The 22,170-nt window shown below is 46.2% G+C and overlaps 2 protein-coding genes across 2 annotated transcripts in view; one reads left to right on the top strand and one right to left on the bottom strand.

The window, feature by feature from the left end:
• The window catches only part of NMNAT1 (nicotinamide nucleotide adenylyltransferase 1), a 52,553-nt gene extending 42,486 nt beyond the window's left edge, over window positions 1–10,067 (bottom strand). Inside the window, exon 1 of the mRNA XM_044282043.1 lies at window positions 10,017–10,067. The gene's annotated coding sequence lies outside the window, so the exon portion shown is untranslated. The remainder of the gene's footprint in view (window positions 1–10,016) is intronic.
• Window positions 10,068–10,109: 42 nt separating this feature from the next.
• Window positions 10,110–22,170, top strand: part of LZIC (leucine zipper and CTNNBIP1 domain containing) — a 28,673-nt gene continuing 16,612 nt past the window's right edge. Inside the window, exons 1-5 of the mRNA XM_044282044.1 lie at window positions 10,110–10,150; window positions 13,319–13,426; window positions 14,110–14,245; window positions 14,326–14,424; window positions 15,918–16,013. Coding sequence (XP_044137979.1) covers window positions 13,326–13,426; window positions 14,110–14,245; window positions 14,326–14,424; window positions 15,918–16,013 — 432 coding nt within the window. The 5' untranslated portion in view covers window positions 10,110–10,150; window positions 13,319–13,325. The remainder of the gene's footprint in view (window positions 10,151–13,318; window positions 13,427–14,109; window positions 14,246–14,325; window positions 14,425–15,917; window positions 16,014–22,170) is intronic.

The raw sequence follows: 22,170 nt of genomic DNA, 5'->3' as shown, positions 1-22,170 counted from the left end.
TTGCAATGGATTACCACTGCAATGCAGCTATAAAATCCTTGGTCTCTTCAGGGACACCAGGGCTTTTATACAGATGCAACAGTTTCCTCGCTCTCCGCGCGGAGAAGCTGCTGATGCGCTGGGACCACAGTGTTCGTAGGGAAAGCTGCTTCAGGTGCCGTGGTCACAAATGACCATTGCATCTGAAAGGGTTAAACGTCTACAATCAGCGTTAGTCCAGTGTGTAACTGTTTCAGTTAGACCTTGGTGGCATCTTTATTTGATATTCCATCACAAACGAGTTAAAGGGGGTATGCCATGATTTACGTAAAACATAAGAATCAAACACCATATAGTACATGAAAATCTTTTTCTAACACACCTAGAACCAGGCCTGTACATCACATGGATCCAGAGCTCTCCCCATTCATTGCTCTGCTAGATTTATTTTAGGCAAATTGCGGTCCCCAATGCACAGAACGGCCGTGTGCATGACGCCTTATAAAGTGAAAAATCCAGTACATGCAATTACAAAAGTATTCCTATCCAGGTGTCCATTTGAAAAATGTAAAATATTTTTCATGGCACAACCCTTTAAAGAAACACTTTTGCCAGCAGTCAATGATGAGTCTATGTGCCACATAGTAGAACGTGAACTACTGCTTTTTGTTATCACCCATTTTGAGCTGGTAAGAAAAACCCCTCCACTTTATGTCACATACCCCCAGAACAACTCTACCGAAAAAACCTTTAGACTGAGGCACATTCACAGGAGTGACAGATCTATTACATGTATGAACTTTTTTTTATTTATTGTTTTTTAATGCAGTGTTTTTCCTCATCGTCGGCCCTTTTTGGCTTTCAAACTTCATCTTCCCTGGGATGGTCCTCAGTAAAGAGTCTAGAACGGGCATCTGCTACGAAGTAGGGACCTGCTGCCCGTGCACATGGCACGTCTAAGGAGTGGAAACTGCACTGGTTTATAAAGAACGACTGTATTCATCAATGATGGAAGGAGAGGCGGCCCGAGTGCAGCGAGGACAAATGCACCTCATACCTCCTCGCCCTGCAAATCACTGCACAAAACCGGCAGAACAGAGGAGCATTCAGCTTCTGTGGGAAACAAAGGGGCCTTCCCACTATGAAGCTGGGGGGGGGAGAGCGATGTCTAGCAGCAGCCACAGAGGGGGAGATGGGAGGGGGGCTCCTGACTGCCTCAGTCTCCCAGTGATTGGCAGCCTCTGTGCTAGGACTTGTTGGCCGGGATCCTACATAGACAAATTATTGTGTCATTCAGAGATTAGTGAGCAGAAATAAAGGAGCAGAGGAGGGGTGGGGGGGCATTTACTACTGCAGCAGATCAGAGACAAAGCGAATGGCTGAGAACCTGCACTAACACAGAAGCATGCCGATATACGTGGGTATACTTATCTCTGCGGTTTATAAGCATTTCCCATTTACAAAACAGTAACTAAAAAATGCACCGTCATTGTTAGGGCTACTTTCACACTTGCGTTCGGAGCGGATCCGTCTGGTGTCTGCACAGACGGATCCGCACCTATAATGCAAACGCTTAGATCCGTTCTGAACGGATCTGTTTGCATTACCATGAACCCCAAAAAAAATAAAAAAAAATTTTTTTGTTCATGATAGTGCAAACTGATCCGTTTTGACTTTACATTGAAAGTCAATGGGGGACGGATCCGTTTGAAAATTGAGCCACAGTGTGTCATCTTCAAACGGATCCGTCCCCATTGACTTACATTGTAAGGCCTCTTTCACACTACAGTATGTCCATTTCAGTGTTTTGCGGTCCGTTTTTCACGGATCCGTTGTTCAGTTTTTTTTGCTTCCGTTGTGGTTCCGTTTCCGTTCCGTTTTTCCGTATGGCATATACAGTAATTACATAGAAAAAATTGGGCTGGGCATAACATTTTCAATAGATGGTTCAGAAAAAACGGAACGGAAACGGAAGACATACGGATGCATTTCCGTATGTGTTCCGTTTTTTTTGCGGACCCATTGACTTGAATGGAGCCACGGACCGTGATTTGCGGGCAATAATAGGACATGTTCTATCTTTCAACGGAACGGAAATACGGAAACGGAATGCATACGGAACACATTCCGTTTTTTTTGCGGAACCATTGAAATGAATGGTTCCGTATACGGAACGCAAAAAACGGACCGCAAAACGGAAAAAAAAAACGGTAGTGTGAAAGAGGCCTAAGTCTGGACGGATCCGTTTGCCTCCGCACGACCAGGCGGACACCCGAACGCTGCAAGCAACGTTCAGGTGTCCGCCTGCTGAGCGGAGGACAAACTGAGCCAAACTGATGCATTCTGAGCGGATCCGCATCCACTCAGAATGCATTAGGGCTGGACGGATCCGTTCGGGGCCACTTGTGAGAGCCTTCAAACGGAACCCACACAAATGGAGCCCTGAACGCAAGTGTGAAAGTAGCCTAAGGCAACAATTCAATCAATGAACTGGCTGCTGCCATCCTGGTGATCAGCGTGCGGCTGCACTACAAAATTAATATTACACCGTCCCCCTCCCCTAAAAAAGAAATTGTCTGCTTCTATGAATGGGTCTTGTGTAGTAATTGATTGTTCCAGGGCAGCCGCTCTTTACAGTAGCTCCTTGATGTGGCTAATATAGTGGGGTCCATAGTGCCACCCTACGTAGCGCACTATGAAACACTAGAGCAAGCCATGGTTATGGTGTGAAAAAATAACAGTAATTACGGCACAGCCTTACAAGTGTGCAGCTTTATAGTCTAGTTTATTATATCTGTCCATGGAGATAAAAATTAGCAGTGGGCAAAAGGAACATCAAATATGGATTGCACGGCTATTTACATGAATAACCAGAAGATGGCGCTATTGTAATGGCAGTTTACATACAGAAGCTTAGGCTGGATTTTTTGCTTCTTCTGACACCCTCGCTATAGACACTGCCCCTGTCACACGTCACCTGGTCCTTGACTATAAACCAAAAGGCCAAACACACTTATTCTAGGGGATCAATATCTTAAAGAGTCATTGCTGTTTCCAAGGTAAATAGGGTTCTAGGAGGCTCATTTTATTTTGCTTATTATAACACCCATTACATAAATAAAATAAAACATATGGATTTCCATCATCATCATGCACTTCTTAATGTCATATACTTGGTTCCTAATAAAATAAACTTAAAGACCTATGTGTTCTTATATGTTTGTCACATTGGTGGGGTCCCGCCACTGCGAAAGTTGTGAATAGCCCGCCCCCCCCCCCCCCCCCAATAAATAAGTGTACATGTAGCCGCCAGCAGATTTAGTCACATAAATAAAAGGCTCAGAGACATTGGGGGTCATTTACAAAGCTTATGCCAGTCATTGTTTCCCCTCTGCGCTGCAGGAGGATCCACCTAATTTAGGATGAGCCGCGCGCCTTGTCATAAATTAGGCACACCTCCGGCAGTGCGTGTGCCTGGAGTAAACACTACTGCAGCCTCTGACTGGAGTACTTTTTACTCCTCTTTTACTTCTGTTTTCAGAAGTAAATCATAGTAAACTTGCCGGAGACCCGGCCCGCGACACTCCCAAGTGGTGAGGATGGTGTAAAGTCTCTGTGGGAGCAAATATTGATGCACAGGTATTTAGAAGTCGCAAAAAGGGGGTCTTGCATCTTTTTTTTTTTTTACACCAAAAACTGGGGTGAATGACCCCCATTATATCCATCCTAAAGGGAATCTCAAATGTGGACAATCTGTACTTGTTAGAAGGGTCCTCCTTCTGGCACCCCCAGCAATCAGCTGTAATATGTGGGGATCCTGGGAATATGCCACTGCAAGGGAAAACTAAGGCCACATGTATATGGCAGTGTTGTTTATGCAGATTTCGCAGCGTTTTCTCGCCAAATCTACACCAAAAATCAATGTGTTGCATGTGGATTTTGATATAGATTTGCCCGAGATCTCACCTTTGGCCAAAAGATAATATCTTCACTGGCAAAATTGACATGCAACTGGTGATTTTGAAAATTTCATCTGCTTAGCTGGTAATGGATTAGGCTGCAGATTTTCCACATGCACCATGTGCATGCGGCCTAAACGCATCACACATTGCCCAACTCTGTGCAGAGGGACAGTGAATGAGAATGATGCTCTTTGTAATTGCTCTCAAGGTTGTATGACATTTTTTATATTGGATTACCTCTTTGGGTAATCAGTGGTCAGTATGGTCATTGGTGATGCTATTCATATGTCTTATTGGGGAAGAAGTCCAAACCCCCGAGAGTCACTAGAAGAAACCAATGGGGTCATTTATCAAACTGGTGTAAAGTAGAACTGGATTAGTTTCCCATAGCAACCAGATTCCACCTTTCATTTTCCAAAGGAGCTGTGAAAAATTAAAGGTGGAATGTGATTGGTTGCTATGGGCAACTAAGCCAGTTATACTTTACCCCCTTTTTGATAAATGACCCCACAAATTTATAAAGCTATTATGAACAGATATACTATCCCAGAACCAAATGAAAGAAGGCAACGCCTTCAGCAGTAAATCACTAGTGAACAGAGCTTAGCCTCGCCCAGGCCAGTTGATACTAGTCGTGACGTCACTGGGCCTGCGGTAAACCGTGAGATGGCCGCAGCGCTGCTGGAGCGCCGCTGCCTTCTCAAACAGCTGATCGGCGGGGTCCCGGGGGTCAGACCCCCGCTGATCAGATGCTGATGACCTATCCAGAGGATAGATCATCAGTTTAAACATTATCTCAGTGATCTCTATAATAGCTCTGGAGAAAGTGTTAGTGAGGACAGGCAGCTGATATCACTCTGTCATGCTGACTGAATTAGAACAGCATACTTGTTGCGGGTGGTGGTGCCTGAAAACATTGTCTTCTTCTGTTAACCATGGTTACCTCCAAGGAACATGTGTGGTCCTAATTGTTTTGCATCAAAAAGGCTTCACACGCAAGTACTTTGCTGCTTGTAAGATTGCACCTAAATCAACCATTTATCGGATGATCAAAAACTTCAAGGAGAGAGGTTTACTTGCAGTGAAGAAGGCTTCAGGGCTCCAAAAAAGTCCAGAAAGTGCCAGGACTGTCTCCTAAAGAGGATTCAGCTACAAGTTTAGGTCAACACCAGTGTAGAGCTTGCTCAGGAAAGGCAGCAGGTAGGTACAAGTGCCTCTGCACGCACAGTGAAGCAAAGGCTTTAGAACAGGCATGCTCAACCTGCGGCCCTCCAGCTGTTGTAAAACTACAACTCCCACAATGCCCTGCTGTAGGCTGTTCAGGCATGCTGGGAGTTGTAGTTTTGCAACAGCTGAAGGGCCGCAGGTTGAGCATGCCTTCTTTAGAAGGACGGCTTCGGTCTAGAAGGACAGCAAAGAAGCAACTTCTCTCCAAGAAAAACATCAAGGACAGTGACATTCTGCGGGAAGTACAGGAATTGGACTGCAGAGTACTGGGGTAAAGTTATTTTTGCTGATAAAGCCCCCTATAGGCTGTTTGAGATGTCTGGAAAAACGGCAAAGTTAGCGCCACCACGAGTCCTGTGTCATCTCAACAGTAAGGGTACGGCTACATGGCAACAGCGGTCGCATGACATCTGTCACGGCCAGCATAGTAGAGTAACAGTGGTCCCACAGAGATTAAATGGAATTGCTGCGCAAGTCACAAAAATGATAATTTTTGCAACTCGCGCAGTAATCCCATTCATTTCTATGGGATGACTGCTACTCTGCTATCCCGCAACAGATTTCATGGATGAATATTGCGGTGTAGCAGTACCCTAGAGCTTGAGAACGGTTCCAGTAAGAGGACTTCACATTTTTTTCACCAATTGGAAGTGCTGCAATCTTTTCCTTAGTACCCTAGAGCAGTTATGGGCAAACTACGGGTCTCCAGCTGTTGTAAAACTACAAATCCCACCATGCCCTGCTGTAGGAAGACTGGGCATACTGGGAGTTGTAGTTTTACAACAGCTCGAGAGCCGCAGTTTGCCCAGCCCTGCCCTAGAGCATTCCGAGTAGGGGTGATCAAATTGAATATAACAAATCAATTTGTCTGCTTAGCAAAAGTTTCACCTATGCAGGGCTTTCCCCCCCAGGTGAAGACGCACGCACCTGCCTGTTGATTGACAAGGCCAGAATGCTCTTGGATGAGAAGCTACTCCACACATGCATGGTCTCCAGATTAGGGATGCGCAAATCAATTCCTCTGAATAGATTAATTTATCTGCCTGTTGACTGACAAGGCAGGGCAGAGACTATGCCTCCGCACTGATTATTTATGCACCTCTACCCAGGAAGTACAGAGCAACGGCACAGAAACCAAATTTTCACAGCCCGGCGAGATGTCCGGCCCTGTCAATCAACAAGCAAACAATTCGCTCATCCCTAATTCTGAGACGATTCATGTGTGAGGCTGCTTCTCATCCAAGGGAGTAGGCTCACTGACAATTTTGCATAGGAACACTGCCATGGATACCTAATGGTATTAAAACATCCTCGAAGAGCAACGTCTCCCAACCATCTAGGAGCAATTGATGACCAATTATTTTTCCCGCATGATGAAGCACCATGTCACAAGTCAAAGGTGATAGCTTAGTGGCTTCATAAAAAAAAATATAATTGACATGTAACTCCTCAGATCTCAATCAAATTGAGAACCTATGGTCAGTCCTCAAAAAGCAAGTGGACATCAAAAACACAGAAACGGTGATGAACTCCAAGCACTGATGAGGCAAGAATGGGTTGCCATCAAGTCAGGATTTAGCCCTGAAGCAGATATTCAGCATGACGGGGTGAATTCGAGAAGTCTTGAAAAAGAAGGGTCAACACTGGAAATATTGAGTCTTTGTATCAACTAGGGCAGGCATGCTCAACCTGCAACCCTCCAGCTGTTGTAAAACTACAACTCCCGCCATGCCCTTCTGTAGGCTGATAGCTGTAAGCTGTCCGGGAATGATGGGAGTTGTAGTTTTGCAACAGCTGGAGGGCCGCAGGTTGAGCATCCCTGAACTAGGGTATTTGTCAATAAGAAACCTTAGGAAATTCTTATAATTGGACTTCAATATACCAGAGAAGCATCTGACAAAACGATATCACAAACTAAAGCAGCAAACTTGACGAAAACCGAAATTTGTGTCAGTCTCCAGACTTTTGGCCACAACTTTAGTCGTGCCGCAGACAAGGAAGGCAGTCTAAAATATGCCACAGACATAGAAGTCAATCCTAGCATGGCAAAGAAGAAAGACAAAAGGCTATCCTATGACTGCTACAAAAAAAAAAAAAAGGAGGCAGTCGTAGGATGGCCCTAGACAAGTGAGGTGGTCCTAAGATGCTCGAAGACAAAGAAGGATCTCCTTGGAGCGCCATAGCCAAAGGAGGTGGTTATGGACAAAAAGGGGCAGTCCTGGGAGGGCTATACACAAAGATGGCTTCACTAGGAGAGCAATGGTCAAGGACAAGAGGTGGTCCTAAGAGGGTCATGGACAAAAGAGGAAACCCGTAGGAGGGCTATACACAAAGATGGCTTCACTAGGAGAGCAATGGTCAAGGACAAGAGGTGGTCCTAAGAGGGTCATGGACAAAAGAGGAAACCCGTAGGAGGGCTATACACAAAGATGGCTTCACTAGGAGAGCAATGGACAAAGGAGGTGGCCCTAGGAAGGCCACAGACACGGGAGGCAGTCCTACTCGAGCCACGTACACATATAGGCTGTTAGTGGGAGGTGGCCTTAAGACGCACAGATGCATTCACAAGGGCTCATACACATTAGATGAACGTCACCTGGAGTGGCCTGTTATGTAAAGTGTATGGGGTGCTCAAACTTTCAACCAGGACAAATAGCTGTCAGCTAAATAAGTTCGGTCAATAGTGGTCTAAGGGTGTGGCTACACGGTGATCTTGGGCACAACAGATAGAATGCAACTAAGGATCGCATTGCAGCCATAGAAGTGAATGGGATAGCAGTGCGACTCTCAAGGTGCCAAGAATGCAACCCCAGAATCACAAAAAAAAGAAAAAAATTTTTTCCTAGATTATTGTGACTCTGGGGTTAAGGCAACTTACGAATAGCACTGCAACCCCATTCATTTCTATAGGTAGGCAAAAAGAAAGAGGTAGGTGTGCTCAAACCCTGTTGCACCGAGCACGGACCATGCTGGGAACCACAGCGTAACTTGAGTAAAGAAAAAGAGGAAAAGTCCAGCTCGATTAAAGGGGTTGTCCCACTTTGCTTTTTCAATCTTACCAGCAGTAGATGTCCTGATAACTTCCTGGTTTGGCTCCGGCAGTTTAGTGAAGGCCGGCCACGCCTCCTCATGACTCACCCTGAGAGCTCAGTCCTTGTGCGCTCGTTCATGTGGATGAGTCATCCTTCTGGAGCCGACAATGTATGTGAGGGCCCCCCCCCCCGTATAATAAACATTGAGTGCGGCCCCCCCCCCCCCCAGTATAATAAACATTGAGTGCGGGCCCCCCCCAGTATAATATACATTGAGTGCGCCCCCCCAGTATAATATACATTGAGTGCGCCCCCCCAGTATAATAAACATTGATTGCGGCCCCCCCCCCAGTATAATAAACATTGGTGGCGCAGTGGGAAGTGCCAATGAGGGTTAAAAAATAAATAAAAAATTAACTCACCTCCACCAATTGATCGCGCAGCTGCCGGTCTCCTGTTCTTTCTTTAGGACCTGTCAAAGGACCTGTGGTGACATCACTGTGGTCATCACATGGTACATCATATGATCCATCACCATGGTAATGGACCATGTGATTAGCTCAGTGATGTCACCACAGGTCCTGAAGCAAGAACAGGAGACCGGCAGCTGCGCGATCAATTGGTGGAGGTGAGTTAATTTTTTATTTATTTTTTTAACCCTCATTGGCACTTCCCACTGCGCCACCAATGTTTATTATACTGGGGGGGGGGGGCCGCACTCAATGTTTATTATACTGGGGGGGGCCGCACTCAATGTATATTATACTGGGGGGGGCCGCACTCAATGTATATTATACTGGGGGGGGGGGCCACACTCAATCAATGTTTACAGTGTATCACTGTATTCCAGCGGCAGGAGGGAGCGCACGGCGTCCTCGGTTGCTATGACGCCGTGCGCTCCCTCCTGCTACAAGAAAACAGTAAAACATTGATATGATCGGGCGCCCGCGCATGCGCAGAACTATGCGACGTGCGCGCTCACAGTGTGAGTGAGAGGCCGGCTGTAGGATCGCAATAGTTACCAGTGCGCAGGTGCGGCATGGATGCGGCTGGCGAGATGCGGCCGTATCCATGGGATACCAGCACAAACAAAGGGGAGTGAAAGGAGCGTTTTTAGGCTGAATGCTATGTTTTTTTTAATGACATGTATTAGAAGAAATGTTCAGTGGGGGGCAATGATTTAATGTAACCCTATTTAATGAAGTGGGACAACCCCTTTAAATGTTACCCTTATTTTTATTTTTTTTCAGTGCGGATTAAAAGCCAGTTACACTCCAGTCAACATGTTTCGGATCATGTAGCGATCATGAGGAAGGATCGCTATTGTCTTTGATCCGAAATATGTTGACTGGAGTGTAACTGGCTTTTAATCCGCACTTAAAAATAAAGGTAACATTTAATCGAGCTGGACTTTTCCTCTTTTTCTCCATTTATTTCTATGGCTGCACTGTGATCCTTAGCTGCACGACATCTGTCGAGCTCAAGATCACTGTGCAGCACCAACCTTACCTGTATAGCCACAAACGAGCAAAGTTGTCTCCGGACACACAGTGACATGTCTGGTGGTGATGCAAAGTGACAGTCACTGTCTGGAGGTGGCTGACACAGTGAGATGAACTCACAGGGAAGGTGCCGACATATCCCTAAGTACAAAAATCAATGACTGCCAGTCTGCCACCACACACTGGTATAAGCAACGTGGCGAATGCCAACAGCTTGTCGCTGAACTCCTACACCTGCTATTTACTGTCCATGTTGGGACCCGGACATTCATGCACAACAGTCAGCACTAGGCACGTAACCCCCCGGTACTCACCATCCCACGGGGGAAGACAATGAGCGCTGCACACGGAGGGAACGTTCTTCCTGATTGGACAAAACGTCTATTGGTTATCCTCCGTGACGTCATCAGAATGCGTGTGCCCCTAGTGAAGCCACCTCAGGAGTCAGGTAGGGAGGAGTAATGTGGCCGCACTGTGTCTATTACCTGTTACCGGCTTGTAGTGCTGGGTGTGACCGGGGCCTGCAATGGGATGTCTGGGGGCGCTGTGCGTGTCGTACCCCTGACTGCTCTTATATAGGAAAATGGCTCAGTCCAAGCAGCAGTTCTGTTAGGCTTTCTATACAAAGGGGGGAGGAGGCAAATCATTGTTGTTATCTAGTAGCAATACATGCAAAGCACACGGCATGTTACAAAACTTGGATATATGTGACAGTCTGGGCACCTGCACGTTACTGGTGTGCTACCTGCCATGGCCCACATGTGTCATCTATGGCGGTGGTCCACAACCTTTTTTGTGCCAGGGACTAAATCGGGCACATAAAACCCAATCATTAATAATCCTGTTTAGGTTCCCACTCAGTGACGTTCAGGTGATGTCTCTTCTGGCTGGAGGCGCTCTCTTTCCTTTTTCTCAGTTTTGCACAGATCCCTCTGATGGTGTCTCCAGACCATAACTTTTGCATAATTGAACACACCTATTTAGTATAAATGCCTGCTTTTATGCCCCTATTTAGTAATCATCACGGTTTAGGCCCCAGTAAATATAATGCCCCCCCCCCCCCCAGTAGTGCCCTATGTACATATAACGCCCCCCCCCCCCCTCCAGTAGTTTCCTCTTCACATTTTATAACACCCCCCCCCCCCCCCCCCCGTAGTTTCCTCTTCACATTTAATGCCCCCCCAGTAGCGGCCTCTTTACATATAATGTCCCCCAGTAGTGCCATCTTGACATATAATGCCCCCCAGTTGTGGCATCTTTAAACAAAGTGCCCCCTAGTTGTGGCCTCTTTACATATGGTGCCTACCAGTTGTGGCCTCTTAACATATAGTGCCCCTTTACACAGCAGTGCCTATTTACATATAGTGCCCCCATTAAAGTATACATTCAACCCCTCTTCATTGGTACCCCCAGTAGTCTTCACAACTGAAAAAATAAATAAAATACTCACCTCAGTTGGCTGTGATGCAAGCCTCTTCCAGCCTTCTGCCACGGATACATGTTGCTTGAGAAAGACCTTTACGGTCGAAACGTCGCATTTTTTTTGCCGGTGAAATAAATTCCACTGAATTGAAGACCGGAGAGTGCTGCGGTTTCTTCTATATGACGCATCCAAGGGAGAACTTCTGACTGGCTCCCAACACGGCTGGCACCACCACAAGATAAGACTTTAATTTTTCGTTGTGCTGCTATACGCATTTTTTCCTACGGATACAGGCAGTCGCAAACGTTAGTGAGATCTCCTGCTCTGGCAGCGTGATGACATCCTGCGCTTTATCACTGCTTCAGAGGCCACAGGCCTATCGGCTTTCAGTCTGAGGCTAAACAGTGGGGCACAGGAGACAATAGTTCCTGTCCCTACAGTTCAACACCGGTGCTCCCCACTTTCAAGTACCAGATGATCCATGGCCCCGTACTGGTCCGTGGCCAGGTGGTTGGGGACTGCTGATCTATAGTACATACCAGGCCAATGCGTGTCACCTACGCTACAGGCCGGGCCCACCTGTGTCACCTATGGTACAGGCCGGGCCCACCTGTGTCACCTATGGTACAGGCCGGGCCCACCTGTGTCACCTATGGTACAGGCCGGGCCCACCTGTGTCACCTATGGTACAGGCCGGGCCCACCTGTGTCACCTATGGTACAGGCCGGGCCCACCTGTGTCACCTATGGTACAGGCCGGGCCCACCTGTGTCACCTATGGTACAGGCCGGGCCCACCTGTGTCACCTATGGTACAGGCCGGGCCCACCTGTGTCACCTATGGTACAGGCCGGGCCCACCTGTGTCACCTATGGTACAGGCCGGGCCCACCTGTGTCACCTATGGTACAGGCCGGGCCCACCTGTGTCACCTATGGTACAGGCCGGGCCCACCTGTGTCACCTATGGTACAGGCCGGGCCCACCTGTGTCACCTATGGTACAGGCCGGGCCCACCTGTGTCACCTATGGTACAGGCCGGGCCCACCTGTGTCACCTACGGTACATGGCGGGCCCACCTGTGTCACGTATGGTACAGGCCGGGCCCACCTGTGTCACGTACGGTACAGGCCGGGCCCACCTGTGTCACGTACGGTACAGGCCGGGCCCACCTGTGTCACGTACGGTACAGGCCGGGCCCACCTGTGTCACGTACGGTACAGGCCGGGCCCACCTGTGTCACGTACGGTACAGGCCGGGCCCACCTGTGTCACGTACGGTACAGGCCGGGCCCACCTGTGTCACGTACGGTACAGGCCGGGCCCACCTGTGTCACGTACGGTACAGGCCGGGCCCACCTGTGTCACGTACGGTACATGGCGGGCCCACCTGTGTCACGTACGGTACATGGCGGGCCCACCTTTGTCACCGACGGTACATGGCGGGCCCACCTTTGTCTCCGACGGTACATGGCGGGCCCACCTTTGTCTCCGACGGTACATGGCGGGCCCACCTTTGTCTCCGACGGTACATGGCGGGCCCACCTATGTCACCGACGGTGCATGGCGGGCCCACCTTTCTGTCCAAGTATGCGCAATAGTTTGGGCAAACAAGAATTGTTCAGTAGCTGTGCACACTGTAATGTAATTACATGCTCCCTTCACTTACAGCCTCAGGCAAAGATCCTCAGTTATCACATGCTTTTCATTACCAGCCAGGAGCATTTCTTCTCTCCTCACATGCTGATAGTCTGATAGCTGACAGTTTCTCCATCTATCTCCATTCCAACCTCCATTATTAGGCTACATCCACATCTCCGGTAACCTGTCCTGGCAGAGAACAAACTGCCACAGATCCAGCATTGTCAGACACTACCATTCACCACTGGACCCTATTGACTAGGTTCCAGCAGGAATCTGACTGCCTTCTGGCAGGAGACCTGGAATTTGGCCAGACAAAAAATGTTGCATGCATAGTCTATAGTGTCCGGTGGGGAGCGGCTGGATCCGGCAGGGTTTTTCTGTACCGGAGATGAACGCAGCTTTAAAAGGGTAGTGATTATCTTACAATACATTAGTGACCACATTCATTTTCACAAGAGCCTGGAGATCCAATCTCTTAGGTTTAGTTGAACATATGGGACCTAACATTCGGAGTCACAGGCAGAATTCTAACAATGATCATTTCCTGTTCTTAGTGACAACATGGCGTCAAGAGGGACGAGTGAGACCAGTAAACTCAGACAGAACTTGGAGGAGCAGCTGGATCGTCTGATGCAGCAGCTTCAAGACCTGGAGGAATGCAGGTATTGTACTACTATGTGGAGACAGCCTTCTTGAAGAAACAGCGATTTCATAATTTTCCAATCACTCAGCTGCCTCTGAACAGTTGCTGGTTCTTGGCTAATCGTCTGATAACCGTGTTGGCAGCCATTTTGTCTGCACAGCTTGGTGAAAAACATTGCTGTGTAGCAGGGACACATTGGCAACCTAAAGTGGCCCAACCAAATTGACAGAAGGTGGGGCAACGCAAGTAGGCAGGGTCATCCAAACCATCTGCAGTGCAGGCCACAGGCCTATTTCAGCCTGAGGCCTTAGATCCCTTCTTCCCTGTGTCTTCCTTACACTGCCTCATAGGTTTTTAAGCCTAGTGGCCTATTTATTATGAGGGTGAATGGCATGGCAGGAAGCCATGGACTCCTATGTCCACCACAGTATTCAACTGTATTGCCATACTGATTATGGTGATACAATTGAATTGATGAGGGCACCTATGGTACTTGTCCAGGTACATAAGTATCTAATGCTCCCATCAATGATTAACATTTGAAGTGTCAGATCGTTACATACCCGGCTTCTTGAGGAGGGCTCAGGTGGCCTCTGGGCATCTGCCCACTGGAAAATTTTAACTGTGGGGTCTATGGCCATTTCACCCCTGCTGTGTATTATGTGAACCTACCATGGAGTCATTTGGTCATTCTCTTTTCAGAGAGGAGCTGGATGCTGATGAATATGAAGAGACCAAGAAAGAGACACTGGAGCAGCTGAGTGAGTTCAACGACTCTCTGCAGAAAATTATCGCAGGGAACATGACGCTGGTGGATGAGCTCGGAGGGATGCAGCTGGTGAGAAAGTCTATTACGTAAATCAGTGATCAGCAACCTGTGTCTCACCAGCATGCTCTGACACCGCTCTTGCCTTTCAGGCCATTCAAGCAGCTATCAGCCAAGCTTTCAAGACCCCAGAAGTCATTAGAATGTTTGCTAAGAAGCAGCCTGGGCAGCTGAGGACTCGGTTAGCTGAGGTGAGAGAGAAATCTTGTTTCTTCATCAAGTTAGTAGAAAACATTGTATCTGGTTCTGCCATGGTTTTGACGAAATTCTGGAAAATAAATATGGCGTGTGTCCTCCTCTTTAGGGTACTTCCTGTAAGATGTAACTTCAGCAAAACAGTCTACTGTGGACTTAGTTACATGCGGAATTGTTGCAGATTTATGTGCAGATTCCAACATATGCATTGCAAATGGGGAAATCCGTGGTGGAAATTCATAGCATAAATTGACACACTGTGGATCTAAAATCTGCAGCACAGGTCAATTTTCCTTGCACATTTTTTCAACAGCATCTGGATGAGATTCTGCAGTGTGAGAACATACTAAGGATCGACCGATATTGATTTTTTAGGACCGATACCGATAATTTGTGAACTTTCAGGCCGATAGCCGATAATTTATACCGATATTCTGGGAATTTTCATTTTTGAAAAAATAAATAAAAAATTCCCACAAATCTGCTGAAAATTAATGTTTATTGTTAATGTGTATTTTTTTTTTTTTTTTTTTAGTAAATCTTTCTTTTTCATTTATAGTTAATATTTTGGTGTTTTTATTATTATTTTTTGTAACTTTTTTTTTTTTTAACTAACTTTTAGCCCCCTTAGGGACTAGAACCCTTGTCCTATTCACCCTGATTGAGATCTATCAGGGTGAATAGGAGCTCACACTGTCCCTGCTGCTCTGTGCACACAACAGCATGGAGCTTATCATGGCAGCCAGGGCTTCGTTAGCGTCCTGGCTGCCATGGTAACCGATCGGAGCCCCAGCATTACACTGCTGGGGCTCCGATCGGAGGAGCAAGGGAGAGGGAATCCTGTGGGGGGGGGGGGCGCACTGCGACTGGGGTGGGGGGCCCTATGCGCCACCACTGGGGGGGGGGCGCACTGCGCCACCAATGTCTGATACTGGGGGGCGCACTGCGCCACCAATGAAGCTTAATCTCACATTTATTCATATACAGGAGGCGGGAGCTGGCTGCAAGATCACATAGCCGGCTCCCGACCTCTATGAGCAGTAGCTGCGATCCGCGGCACCTGAGGAGTTAACTACCGCAGATCGCAGCTACAGCTCAGAGGCCGGGAGCCGGCTATGTGATTCTGCAGCCAGCTCCCGCCTCCTGTATATGAATAAATGATAGATTAATCTTCATTGGTGGAGCAGTGGCCATAGCTCCTCCCCTCCTCCTGTCCCCTGTCCTTACATTGGCGGCGGCGGCAGGAGCAGCACAGGGGGAGGAGACACTGCTCCTTCTCCCCTGTGCTGCTAAGGGGAACACGGAGAGCGCTGTCAGCAGCGCGATCTGTGTTCCCCATACACTATCGGAATATCGGCAAAATAGATGCCGATACCGATAGTGTTCAAAATCCTGAATATCGGCCGATAATATCGGTAAATCCGATAATCGGTCGATCCCTAGAACATACCTTAATAGTTCATCCTATTTTTTTTGTTTTGTTTTACAGATGGATCGAGATTTAATGGTGGGCAAATTAGCCCGAGATGTTTACACGCAACAGAAAGGAGAAATCCTGACTGCTCTGCGGAAACTGGGAGAGAAGGTAAAATATCTATATTATACCCTACTGTTAATTATGTGTTCTTGCATAGCAAGACCACATAATGTTATCTCACATATATATTATTATGTGTTCTTGCATAGCAAGACCACATAATGTTATCTCACATATATATTATTATGTGTTCTTGCATAGCAAGACCACATAATGTTATCTCACATATATATTATTATGTGTTCTTGCATAGCAAGACCACATAATGTTATCTCACATATATATTATTATGTGTTCTTGCATAGCAAGACCACATACTGTTATCTCACATATATATTATTATGTGTTCTTGCATAGCAAGACCACATAATGTTATCTCACATATATATTATTATGTGTTCTTGCATAGCAAGACCACATACTGTTATCTCACATATATATTATTATGTGTTCTTGCATAGCAAGACCACATACTGTTATCTCACATATATATTATTATGTGTTCTTGCATAGCAAGACCACATACTATTATCTCACATATATATTCTTATTCTTATTCTTATTATGTGTTCTTGCATAGCAAGACCACATAATGTTATCTCACATATATATTATTATGTGTTCTTGCATAGCAAGACCACATACTGTTATCTCACATATATATTATTATGTGTTCTTGCATAGCAAGACCACATACTATTATCTCACATATATATTCTTATTCTTATTCTTATTATGTGTTCTTGCATAGCAAGACCACATACTGTTATCTCACATATATATTCTTATTCTTATTATAGCCAAATTTGCCACCCTAACTCCTCCCACAGTTTTTACACTACATAGACAAAAATTTACCAAAACGTGCAGATTGTGCCCGATCGGATTGCTATTACTTTGTGGAGCGATCCCACCCCCGTGGCCCCCGTGGCGGGCCCCGGAAGCCCCCTTTTTTCCCATAGACTTTGACAGGGTAAATTTTCAAATCGCTCCCACTCGCCAGGCTTTGAGGCTAAAGTCACCAAACTTGGGTCACTTAGTCATGGGCTCAACCCGAAAATTTTTGGCACATTTCGGGGACCCCAAAATGTAGGCGGGGCCACACAGAACCAATCAAAATCTCCCCATTGACTATAATGAGACCTTCAAATCGCTACTCCTCCCACATTTTTAGGAGTACAAATTCCAAACTTTGCAGACTTGGTCGGCACCCACCCGAGTACCTTGCTTGTGCTTTGTTACCCGATCCCACCCTCCAGGCCCCTGGGACAGGGCCCCCAAAATCCAAGTTTTTCCCATTGACTTTGACAGGGAAAATTTTCAAATCGCTCCCAGTCGCACAGATTTTAAACTAAAGTCACCAAACTTGGGTCACTTAGTCATGGGGTCAACGCGCAATTTGTTAGCACATTTCGGAGACCCGAAAATTTGGGCGGGGCCACACAGAACCAATCAAATTCTCCCCATTGACTACAATGAGACGTTCAAATTGCTACTCCTCCCACAGATTTAGGAGTATAAATACCGAACTTTGCACTCTTGGTCGGCACATACCCGAGTATCTTGCTTGTGCTTTGTTAACCGATCCCACCCTCCGGGCCCCTGGGGCGGGCCCCTGAAAACCTCTTTTTTTCTCCCATAGAGTTTTATTGGAAAAATGCAAATGTTTGTCACTCATACAGCTTCGGAGTGAAACTCACCAAACTTGGGTCACTCAGTCATGGGGTCAACCTGGAAATTTCTGTCACATTTTGGGGACATTAAAAAGTGGGCGGAGCTACAAACAACCAATCAGATTTTCCCTATTGACTTCAATAAGAAACCTTTAAATTGCTGTCATTCTCACAGTATTTAAGCCAGAATACCCAAACTTGGCACCGTAGGTCATTGGGTGACTGGATTCAAAAAATAATGAAAAAGTGGGCGGAGTCTACAACGGCCAATCAAATTTCAGCCATTTGTTTAAATGGGAAAAATTCAAACTGCCGCTGCTCTTAGACTGTTAATGGCAGGTTTCCCAAACGTGGTACAGTTGGACAATTTAGGATTAGGATTAAAATTTTGAAAAGTGGGCGGGGCCAAAAACAACCAATCAGATTTCTTTCATTGATTTCAATATGGAAAAAAAAAAATTCAGAAAATTGAAAAATGCTTCCATGATTGATGTCAGGGGCTTCAAATCTCTGAAATCAGGTGATAGATTAATTTGGATTCAAAAATTTAAAAAGTGGGCGGAGCCAACAACAACAAATCAGATTTTCCCTATTGTCTTCAATGAGAAAATTTTAAATTGCTGCCATTTCAACATTGTTAATGGCAGGGTTGTTAAACTTAATATATTCGGTTAATAGGTGACTAGAATTCAAATGTTTTAAAGTGGGCGGGGTCTACAACGGCCAATCAAATTTCAGCTATATGTTTTAATGGGAAAATTTAAAACTGCCGCTGCTCTTAGACTGTTAATGGCAGGCTCCCCAAACTTGGTACAGTTGGACAATTTAGGATTAGGATTAAAATTCAGAAAAGTGGGCGGGGCCAAAAACAACCAATCAGATTTTCCCTATTGACTTCAATAAGAAACCTTTAAACAGCTGTCATTCTCACAGCACCCAAACTCGGCAAGGTGGGTCAGTGTGAGACAAAGGTCAAAATTTATAAAAGTGGGCGGAGTCTACACTCCACCCAGTTACTCCGCCCACTCCAGTTGTAAGCTACTGGTGGAGGCAAGAACACATCACACAATTTCCCCAGAAATTGTACCTTTTCTAGTTATGTGTTCTTGCATAGCAAGACCACATACTGTTATCTCACATATATATTATTCTTATTATTATGTGTTCTTGCATAGCAAGACCACATAATGTTATCTCACATATATATTATTCTTATTATTCTTATTATAGCCAAATTTGCCACCCTAACTCCTCCCACAGTTTTTACACTACATAGACAAAAATTTACCAAAACGTGCAGATTGTTCCCGATCGGATTGCTATTACTTTGTGGAGCGATCCCACCCCCGGGGCCCCCGTGGCGGGCCCCGGAAGCCCCCTTTTTTCCCATAGACTTTGACACGGTAAATTTTCAAATCGCTCCCACTCGCACAGGCTTTGAAGCTAAAGTCACCAAACTTGGGTCACTTAGTCATGGAGTCAACCCGAAAACTTTGGGCACATTTCGGGGACCCCAAAAAGTGGGCGGGGCCACACAGAACCAATCAAAATCTCCCCATTGACTTTAATGAGACCTTCAAATTGCTACTTCTCCCACATTTTTAGGAGTACAAATTCCAAACTTTGCAGACTTGGTCGGCACCCACCCAAGTACCTTGCTTTTGCTTTGTTACCCGATCCCACCCTCCGGGCCCCTGGGACAGGGCCCCCAAAATCCACGTTTTTCCCATTGACTTTGACAGGGACAATTTTCAAATCTCTCCCAGTCGCACAGATTTTAAACTAAAGTCACCAAACTTGGGTCACTTAGTCATGGGGTCAACCTGAAAATTTCTGTCACATTTTGGGGGACATTAAAAAGTGGGCGGAGCTACAAACCACCAATCAGATTTTCCCTATTGACTTCAATGAGAAACTTTTAAATTGCTGTCATTCTCACAGTATTTAAGCCAGAATACCCAAACTAGGCACCGTAGGTCATTGGGTGACTGGGGTCAAAAAAAATTAAAAAGTGGGCGGGGTCTACAACGGCCAATCAAATTTCAGCCATTTGTTTAAATGGGAAAAATTCAAACTGCCGCTGCTCTTAGACTGTTAATGGCAGGGTTCCCGAAACTTGGCACAGTTGGTCACTGGAGGACTGTGCCAATGTATATCTCATTTTGGGGATGCTAAAAAGTGGGCGGAGCCACAAACAACCAATCAGATTTTCCCTATTGACTTCAATAAGAAACCTTTAAACAGCTGTCATTCTCACAGCACCCAAACTCGGCAGGGTGGGTCAGTGTGAGACAAAGGTCAAAATTTATAAAAGTGGGCGGAGTCTACACTCCACCCAGTTACTCCGCCCACTCCAGTTGTAAGCTACTGGTGGAGGCAAGAACACATCACACAATTTCCCCAGAAATTGTACCTTTTCTAGTTCTTATTATTCTTATTATAGCCAAATTTGCCACCCTAACTCCTCCCACAGTTTTTACACTACATAGACAAAAATTTACCAAAACGTGCAGATTGTTCCCGATCGGATTGCTATTACTTTGTGGAGCGATCCCACCCCCGGGGCCCCCGTGGCGGGCCCCGGAAGCCCCCTTTTTTCCCATAGACTTTGACAGGGTAAATTTTCAAATCGCTCCCACTCGCCAGGCTTTGACGCTAAAGTCACCAAACTTGGGTCACTTAGTCATGGAGTCAACCCGAAAACTTTGGGCACATTTCGGGGACCCCAAAAAGTGGGCGGGGCCACACAGAACCAATCAAAATCTCCCCATTGACTTTAATGAGACCTTCAAATTGCTACTTCTCCCACATTTTTAGGAGTACAAATTCCAAACTTTGCAGACTTGGTCGGCACCCACCCAAGTACCTTGCTTTTGCTTTGTTACCCGATCCCACCCTCCGGGCCCCTGGGACAGGGCCCCCAAAATCCACGTTTTTCCCATTGACTTTGACAGGGACAATTTTCAAATCTCTCCCAGTCGCACAGATTTTAAACTAAAGTCACCAAACTTGGGTCACTTAGTCATGGGGTCAACCTGAAAATTTCTGTCACATTTTGGGGGACATTAAAAAGTGGGCGGAGCTACAAACCACCAATCAGATTTTCCCTATTGACTTCAATGAGAAACTTTTAAATTGCTGTCATTCTCACAGTATTTAAGCCAGAATACCCAAACTAGGCACCGTAGGTCATTGGGTGACTGGGGTCAAAAAAAATTAAAAAGTGGGCGGGGTCTACAACGGCCAATCAAATTTCAGCCATTTGTTTAAATGGGAAAAATTCAAACTGCCGCTGCTCTTAGACTGTTAATGGCAGGGTTCCCGAAACTTGGCACAGTTGGTCACTGGAGGACTGTGCCAATGTATATCTCATTTTGGGGATGCTAAAAAGTGGGCGGAGCCACAAACAACCAATCAGATTTTCCCTATTGACTTCAATAAGAAACCTTTAAACAGCTGTCATTCTCACAGCACCCAAACTCGGCAGGGTGGGTCAGTGTGAGACAAAGGTCAAAATTTATAAAAGTGGGCGGAGTCTACACTCCACCCAGTTACTCCGCCCACTCCAGTTGTAAGCTACTGGTGGAGGCAAGAACACATCACACAATTTCCCCAGAAATTGTACCTTTTCTAGTTCTTATTATTCTTATTATAGCCAAATTTGCCACCCTAACTCCTCCCACAGTTTTTACACTACATAGACAAAAATTTACCAAAACGTGCAGATTGTGCCCGATCGGATTGCTATTACTTTGTGGAGCGATCCCACCCCCGGGGCCCCCGTGGCGGGCCCCGGAAGCCCCCTTTTTTCCCATAGACTTTGACAGGGTAAATTTTCAAATCGCTCCCACTCGCCAGGCTTTGACGCTAAAGTCACCAAACTTGGGTCACTTAGTCATGGAGTCAACCCGAAAACTTTGGGCACATTTCGGGGACCCCAAAAAGTGGGCGGGGCCACACAGAACCAATCAAAATCTCCCCATTGACTTTAATGAGACCTTCAAATTGCTACTTCTCCCACATTTTTAGGAGTACAAATTCCAAACTTTGCAGACTTGGTCGGCACCCACCCAAGTACCTTGCTTTTGCTTTGTTACCCGATCCCACCCTCCGGGCCCCTGGGACAGGGCCCCCAAAATCCACGTTTTTCCCATTGACTTTGACAGGGACAATTTTCAAATCTCTCCCAGTCGCACAGATTTTAAACTAAAGTCACCAAACTTGGGTCACTTAGTCATGGGGTCAACCTGAAAATTTCTGTCACATTTTGGGGGACATTAAAAAGTGGGCGGAGCTACAAACCACCAATCAGATTTTCCCTATTGACTTCAATGAGAAACTTTTAAATTGCTGTCATTCTCACAGTATTTAAGCCAGAATACCCAAACTAGGCACCGTAGGTCATTGGGTGACTGGGGTCAAAAAAAATTAAAAAGTGGGCGGGGTCTACAACGGCCAATCAAATTTCAGCCATTTGTTTAAATGGGAAAAATTCAAACTGCCGCTGCTCTTAGACTGTTAATGGCAGGGTT

The sequence above is a fragment of the Bufo gargarizans genome, chromosome 2 (genome assembly GCF_014858855.1).
Source record: "Bufo gargarizans isolate SCDJY-AF-19 chromosome 2, ASM1485885v1, whole genome shotgun sequence".
NCBI lineage: Eukaryota > Metazoa > Chordata > Amphibia > Anura > Bufonidae > Bufo > Bufo gargarizans.
The sequence above is the reverse complement of the archived record's forward strand: the minus strand, read 5'-3'. Positions and strand labels throughout refer to the sequence as shown.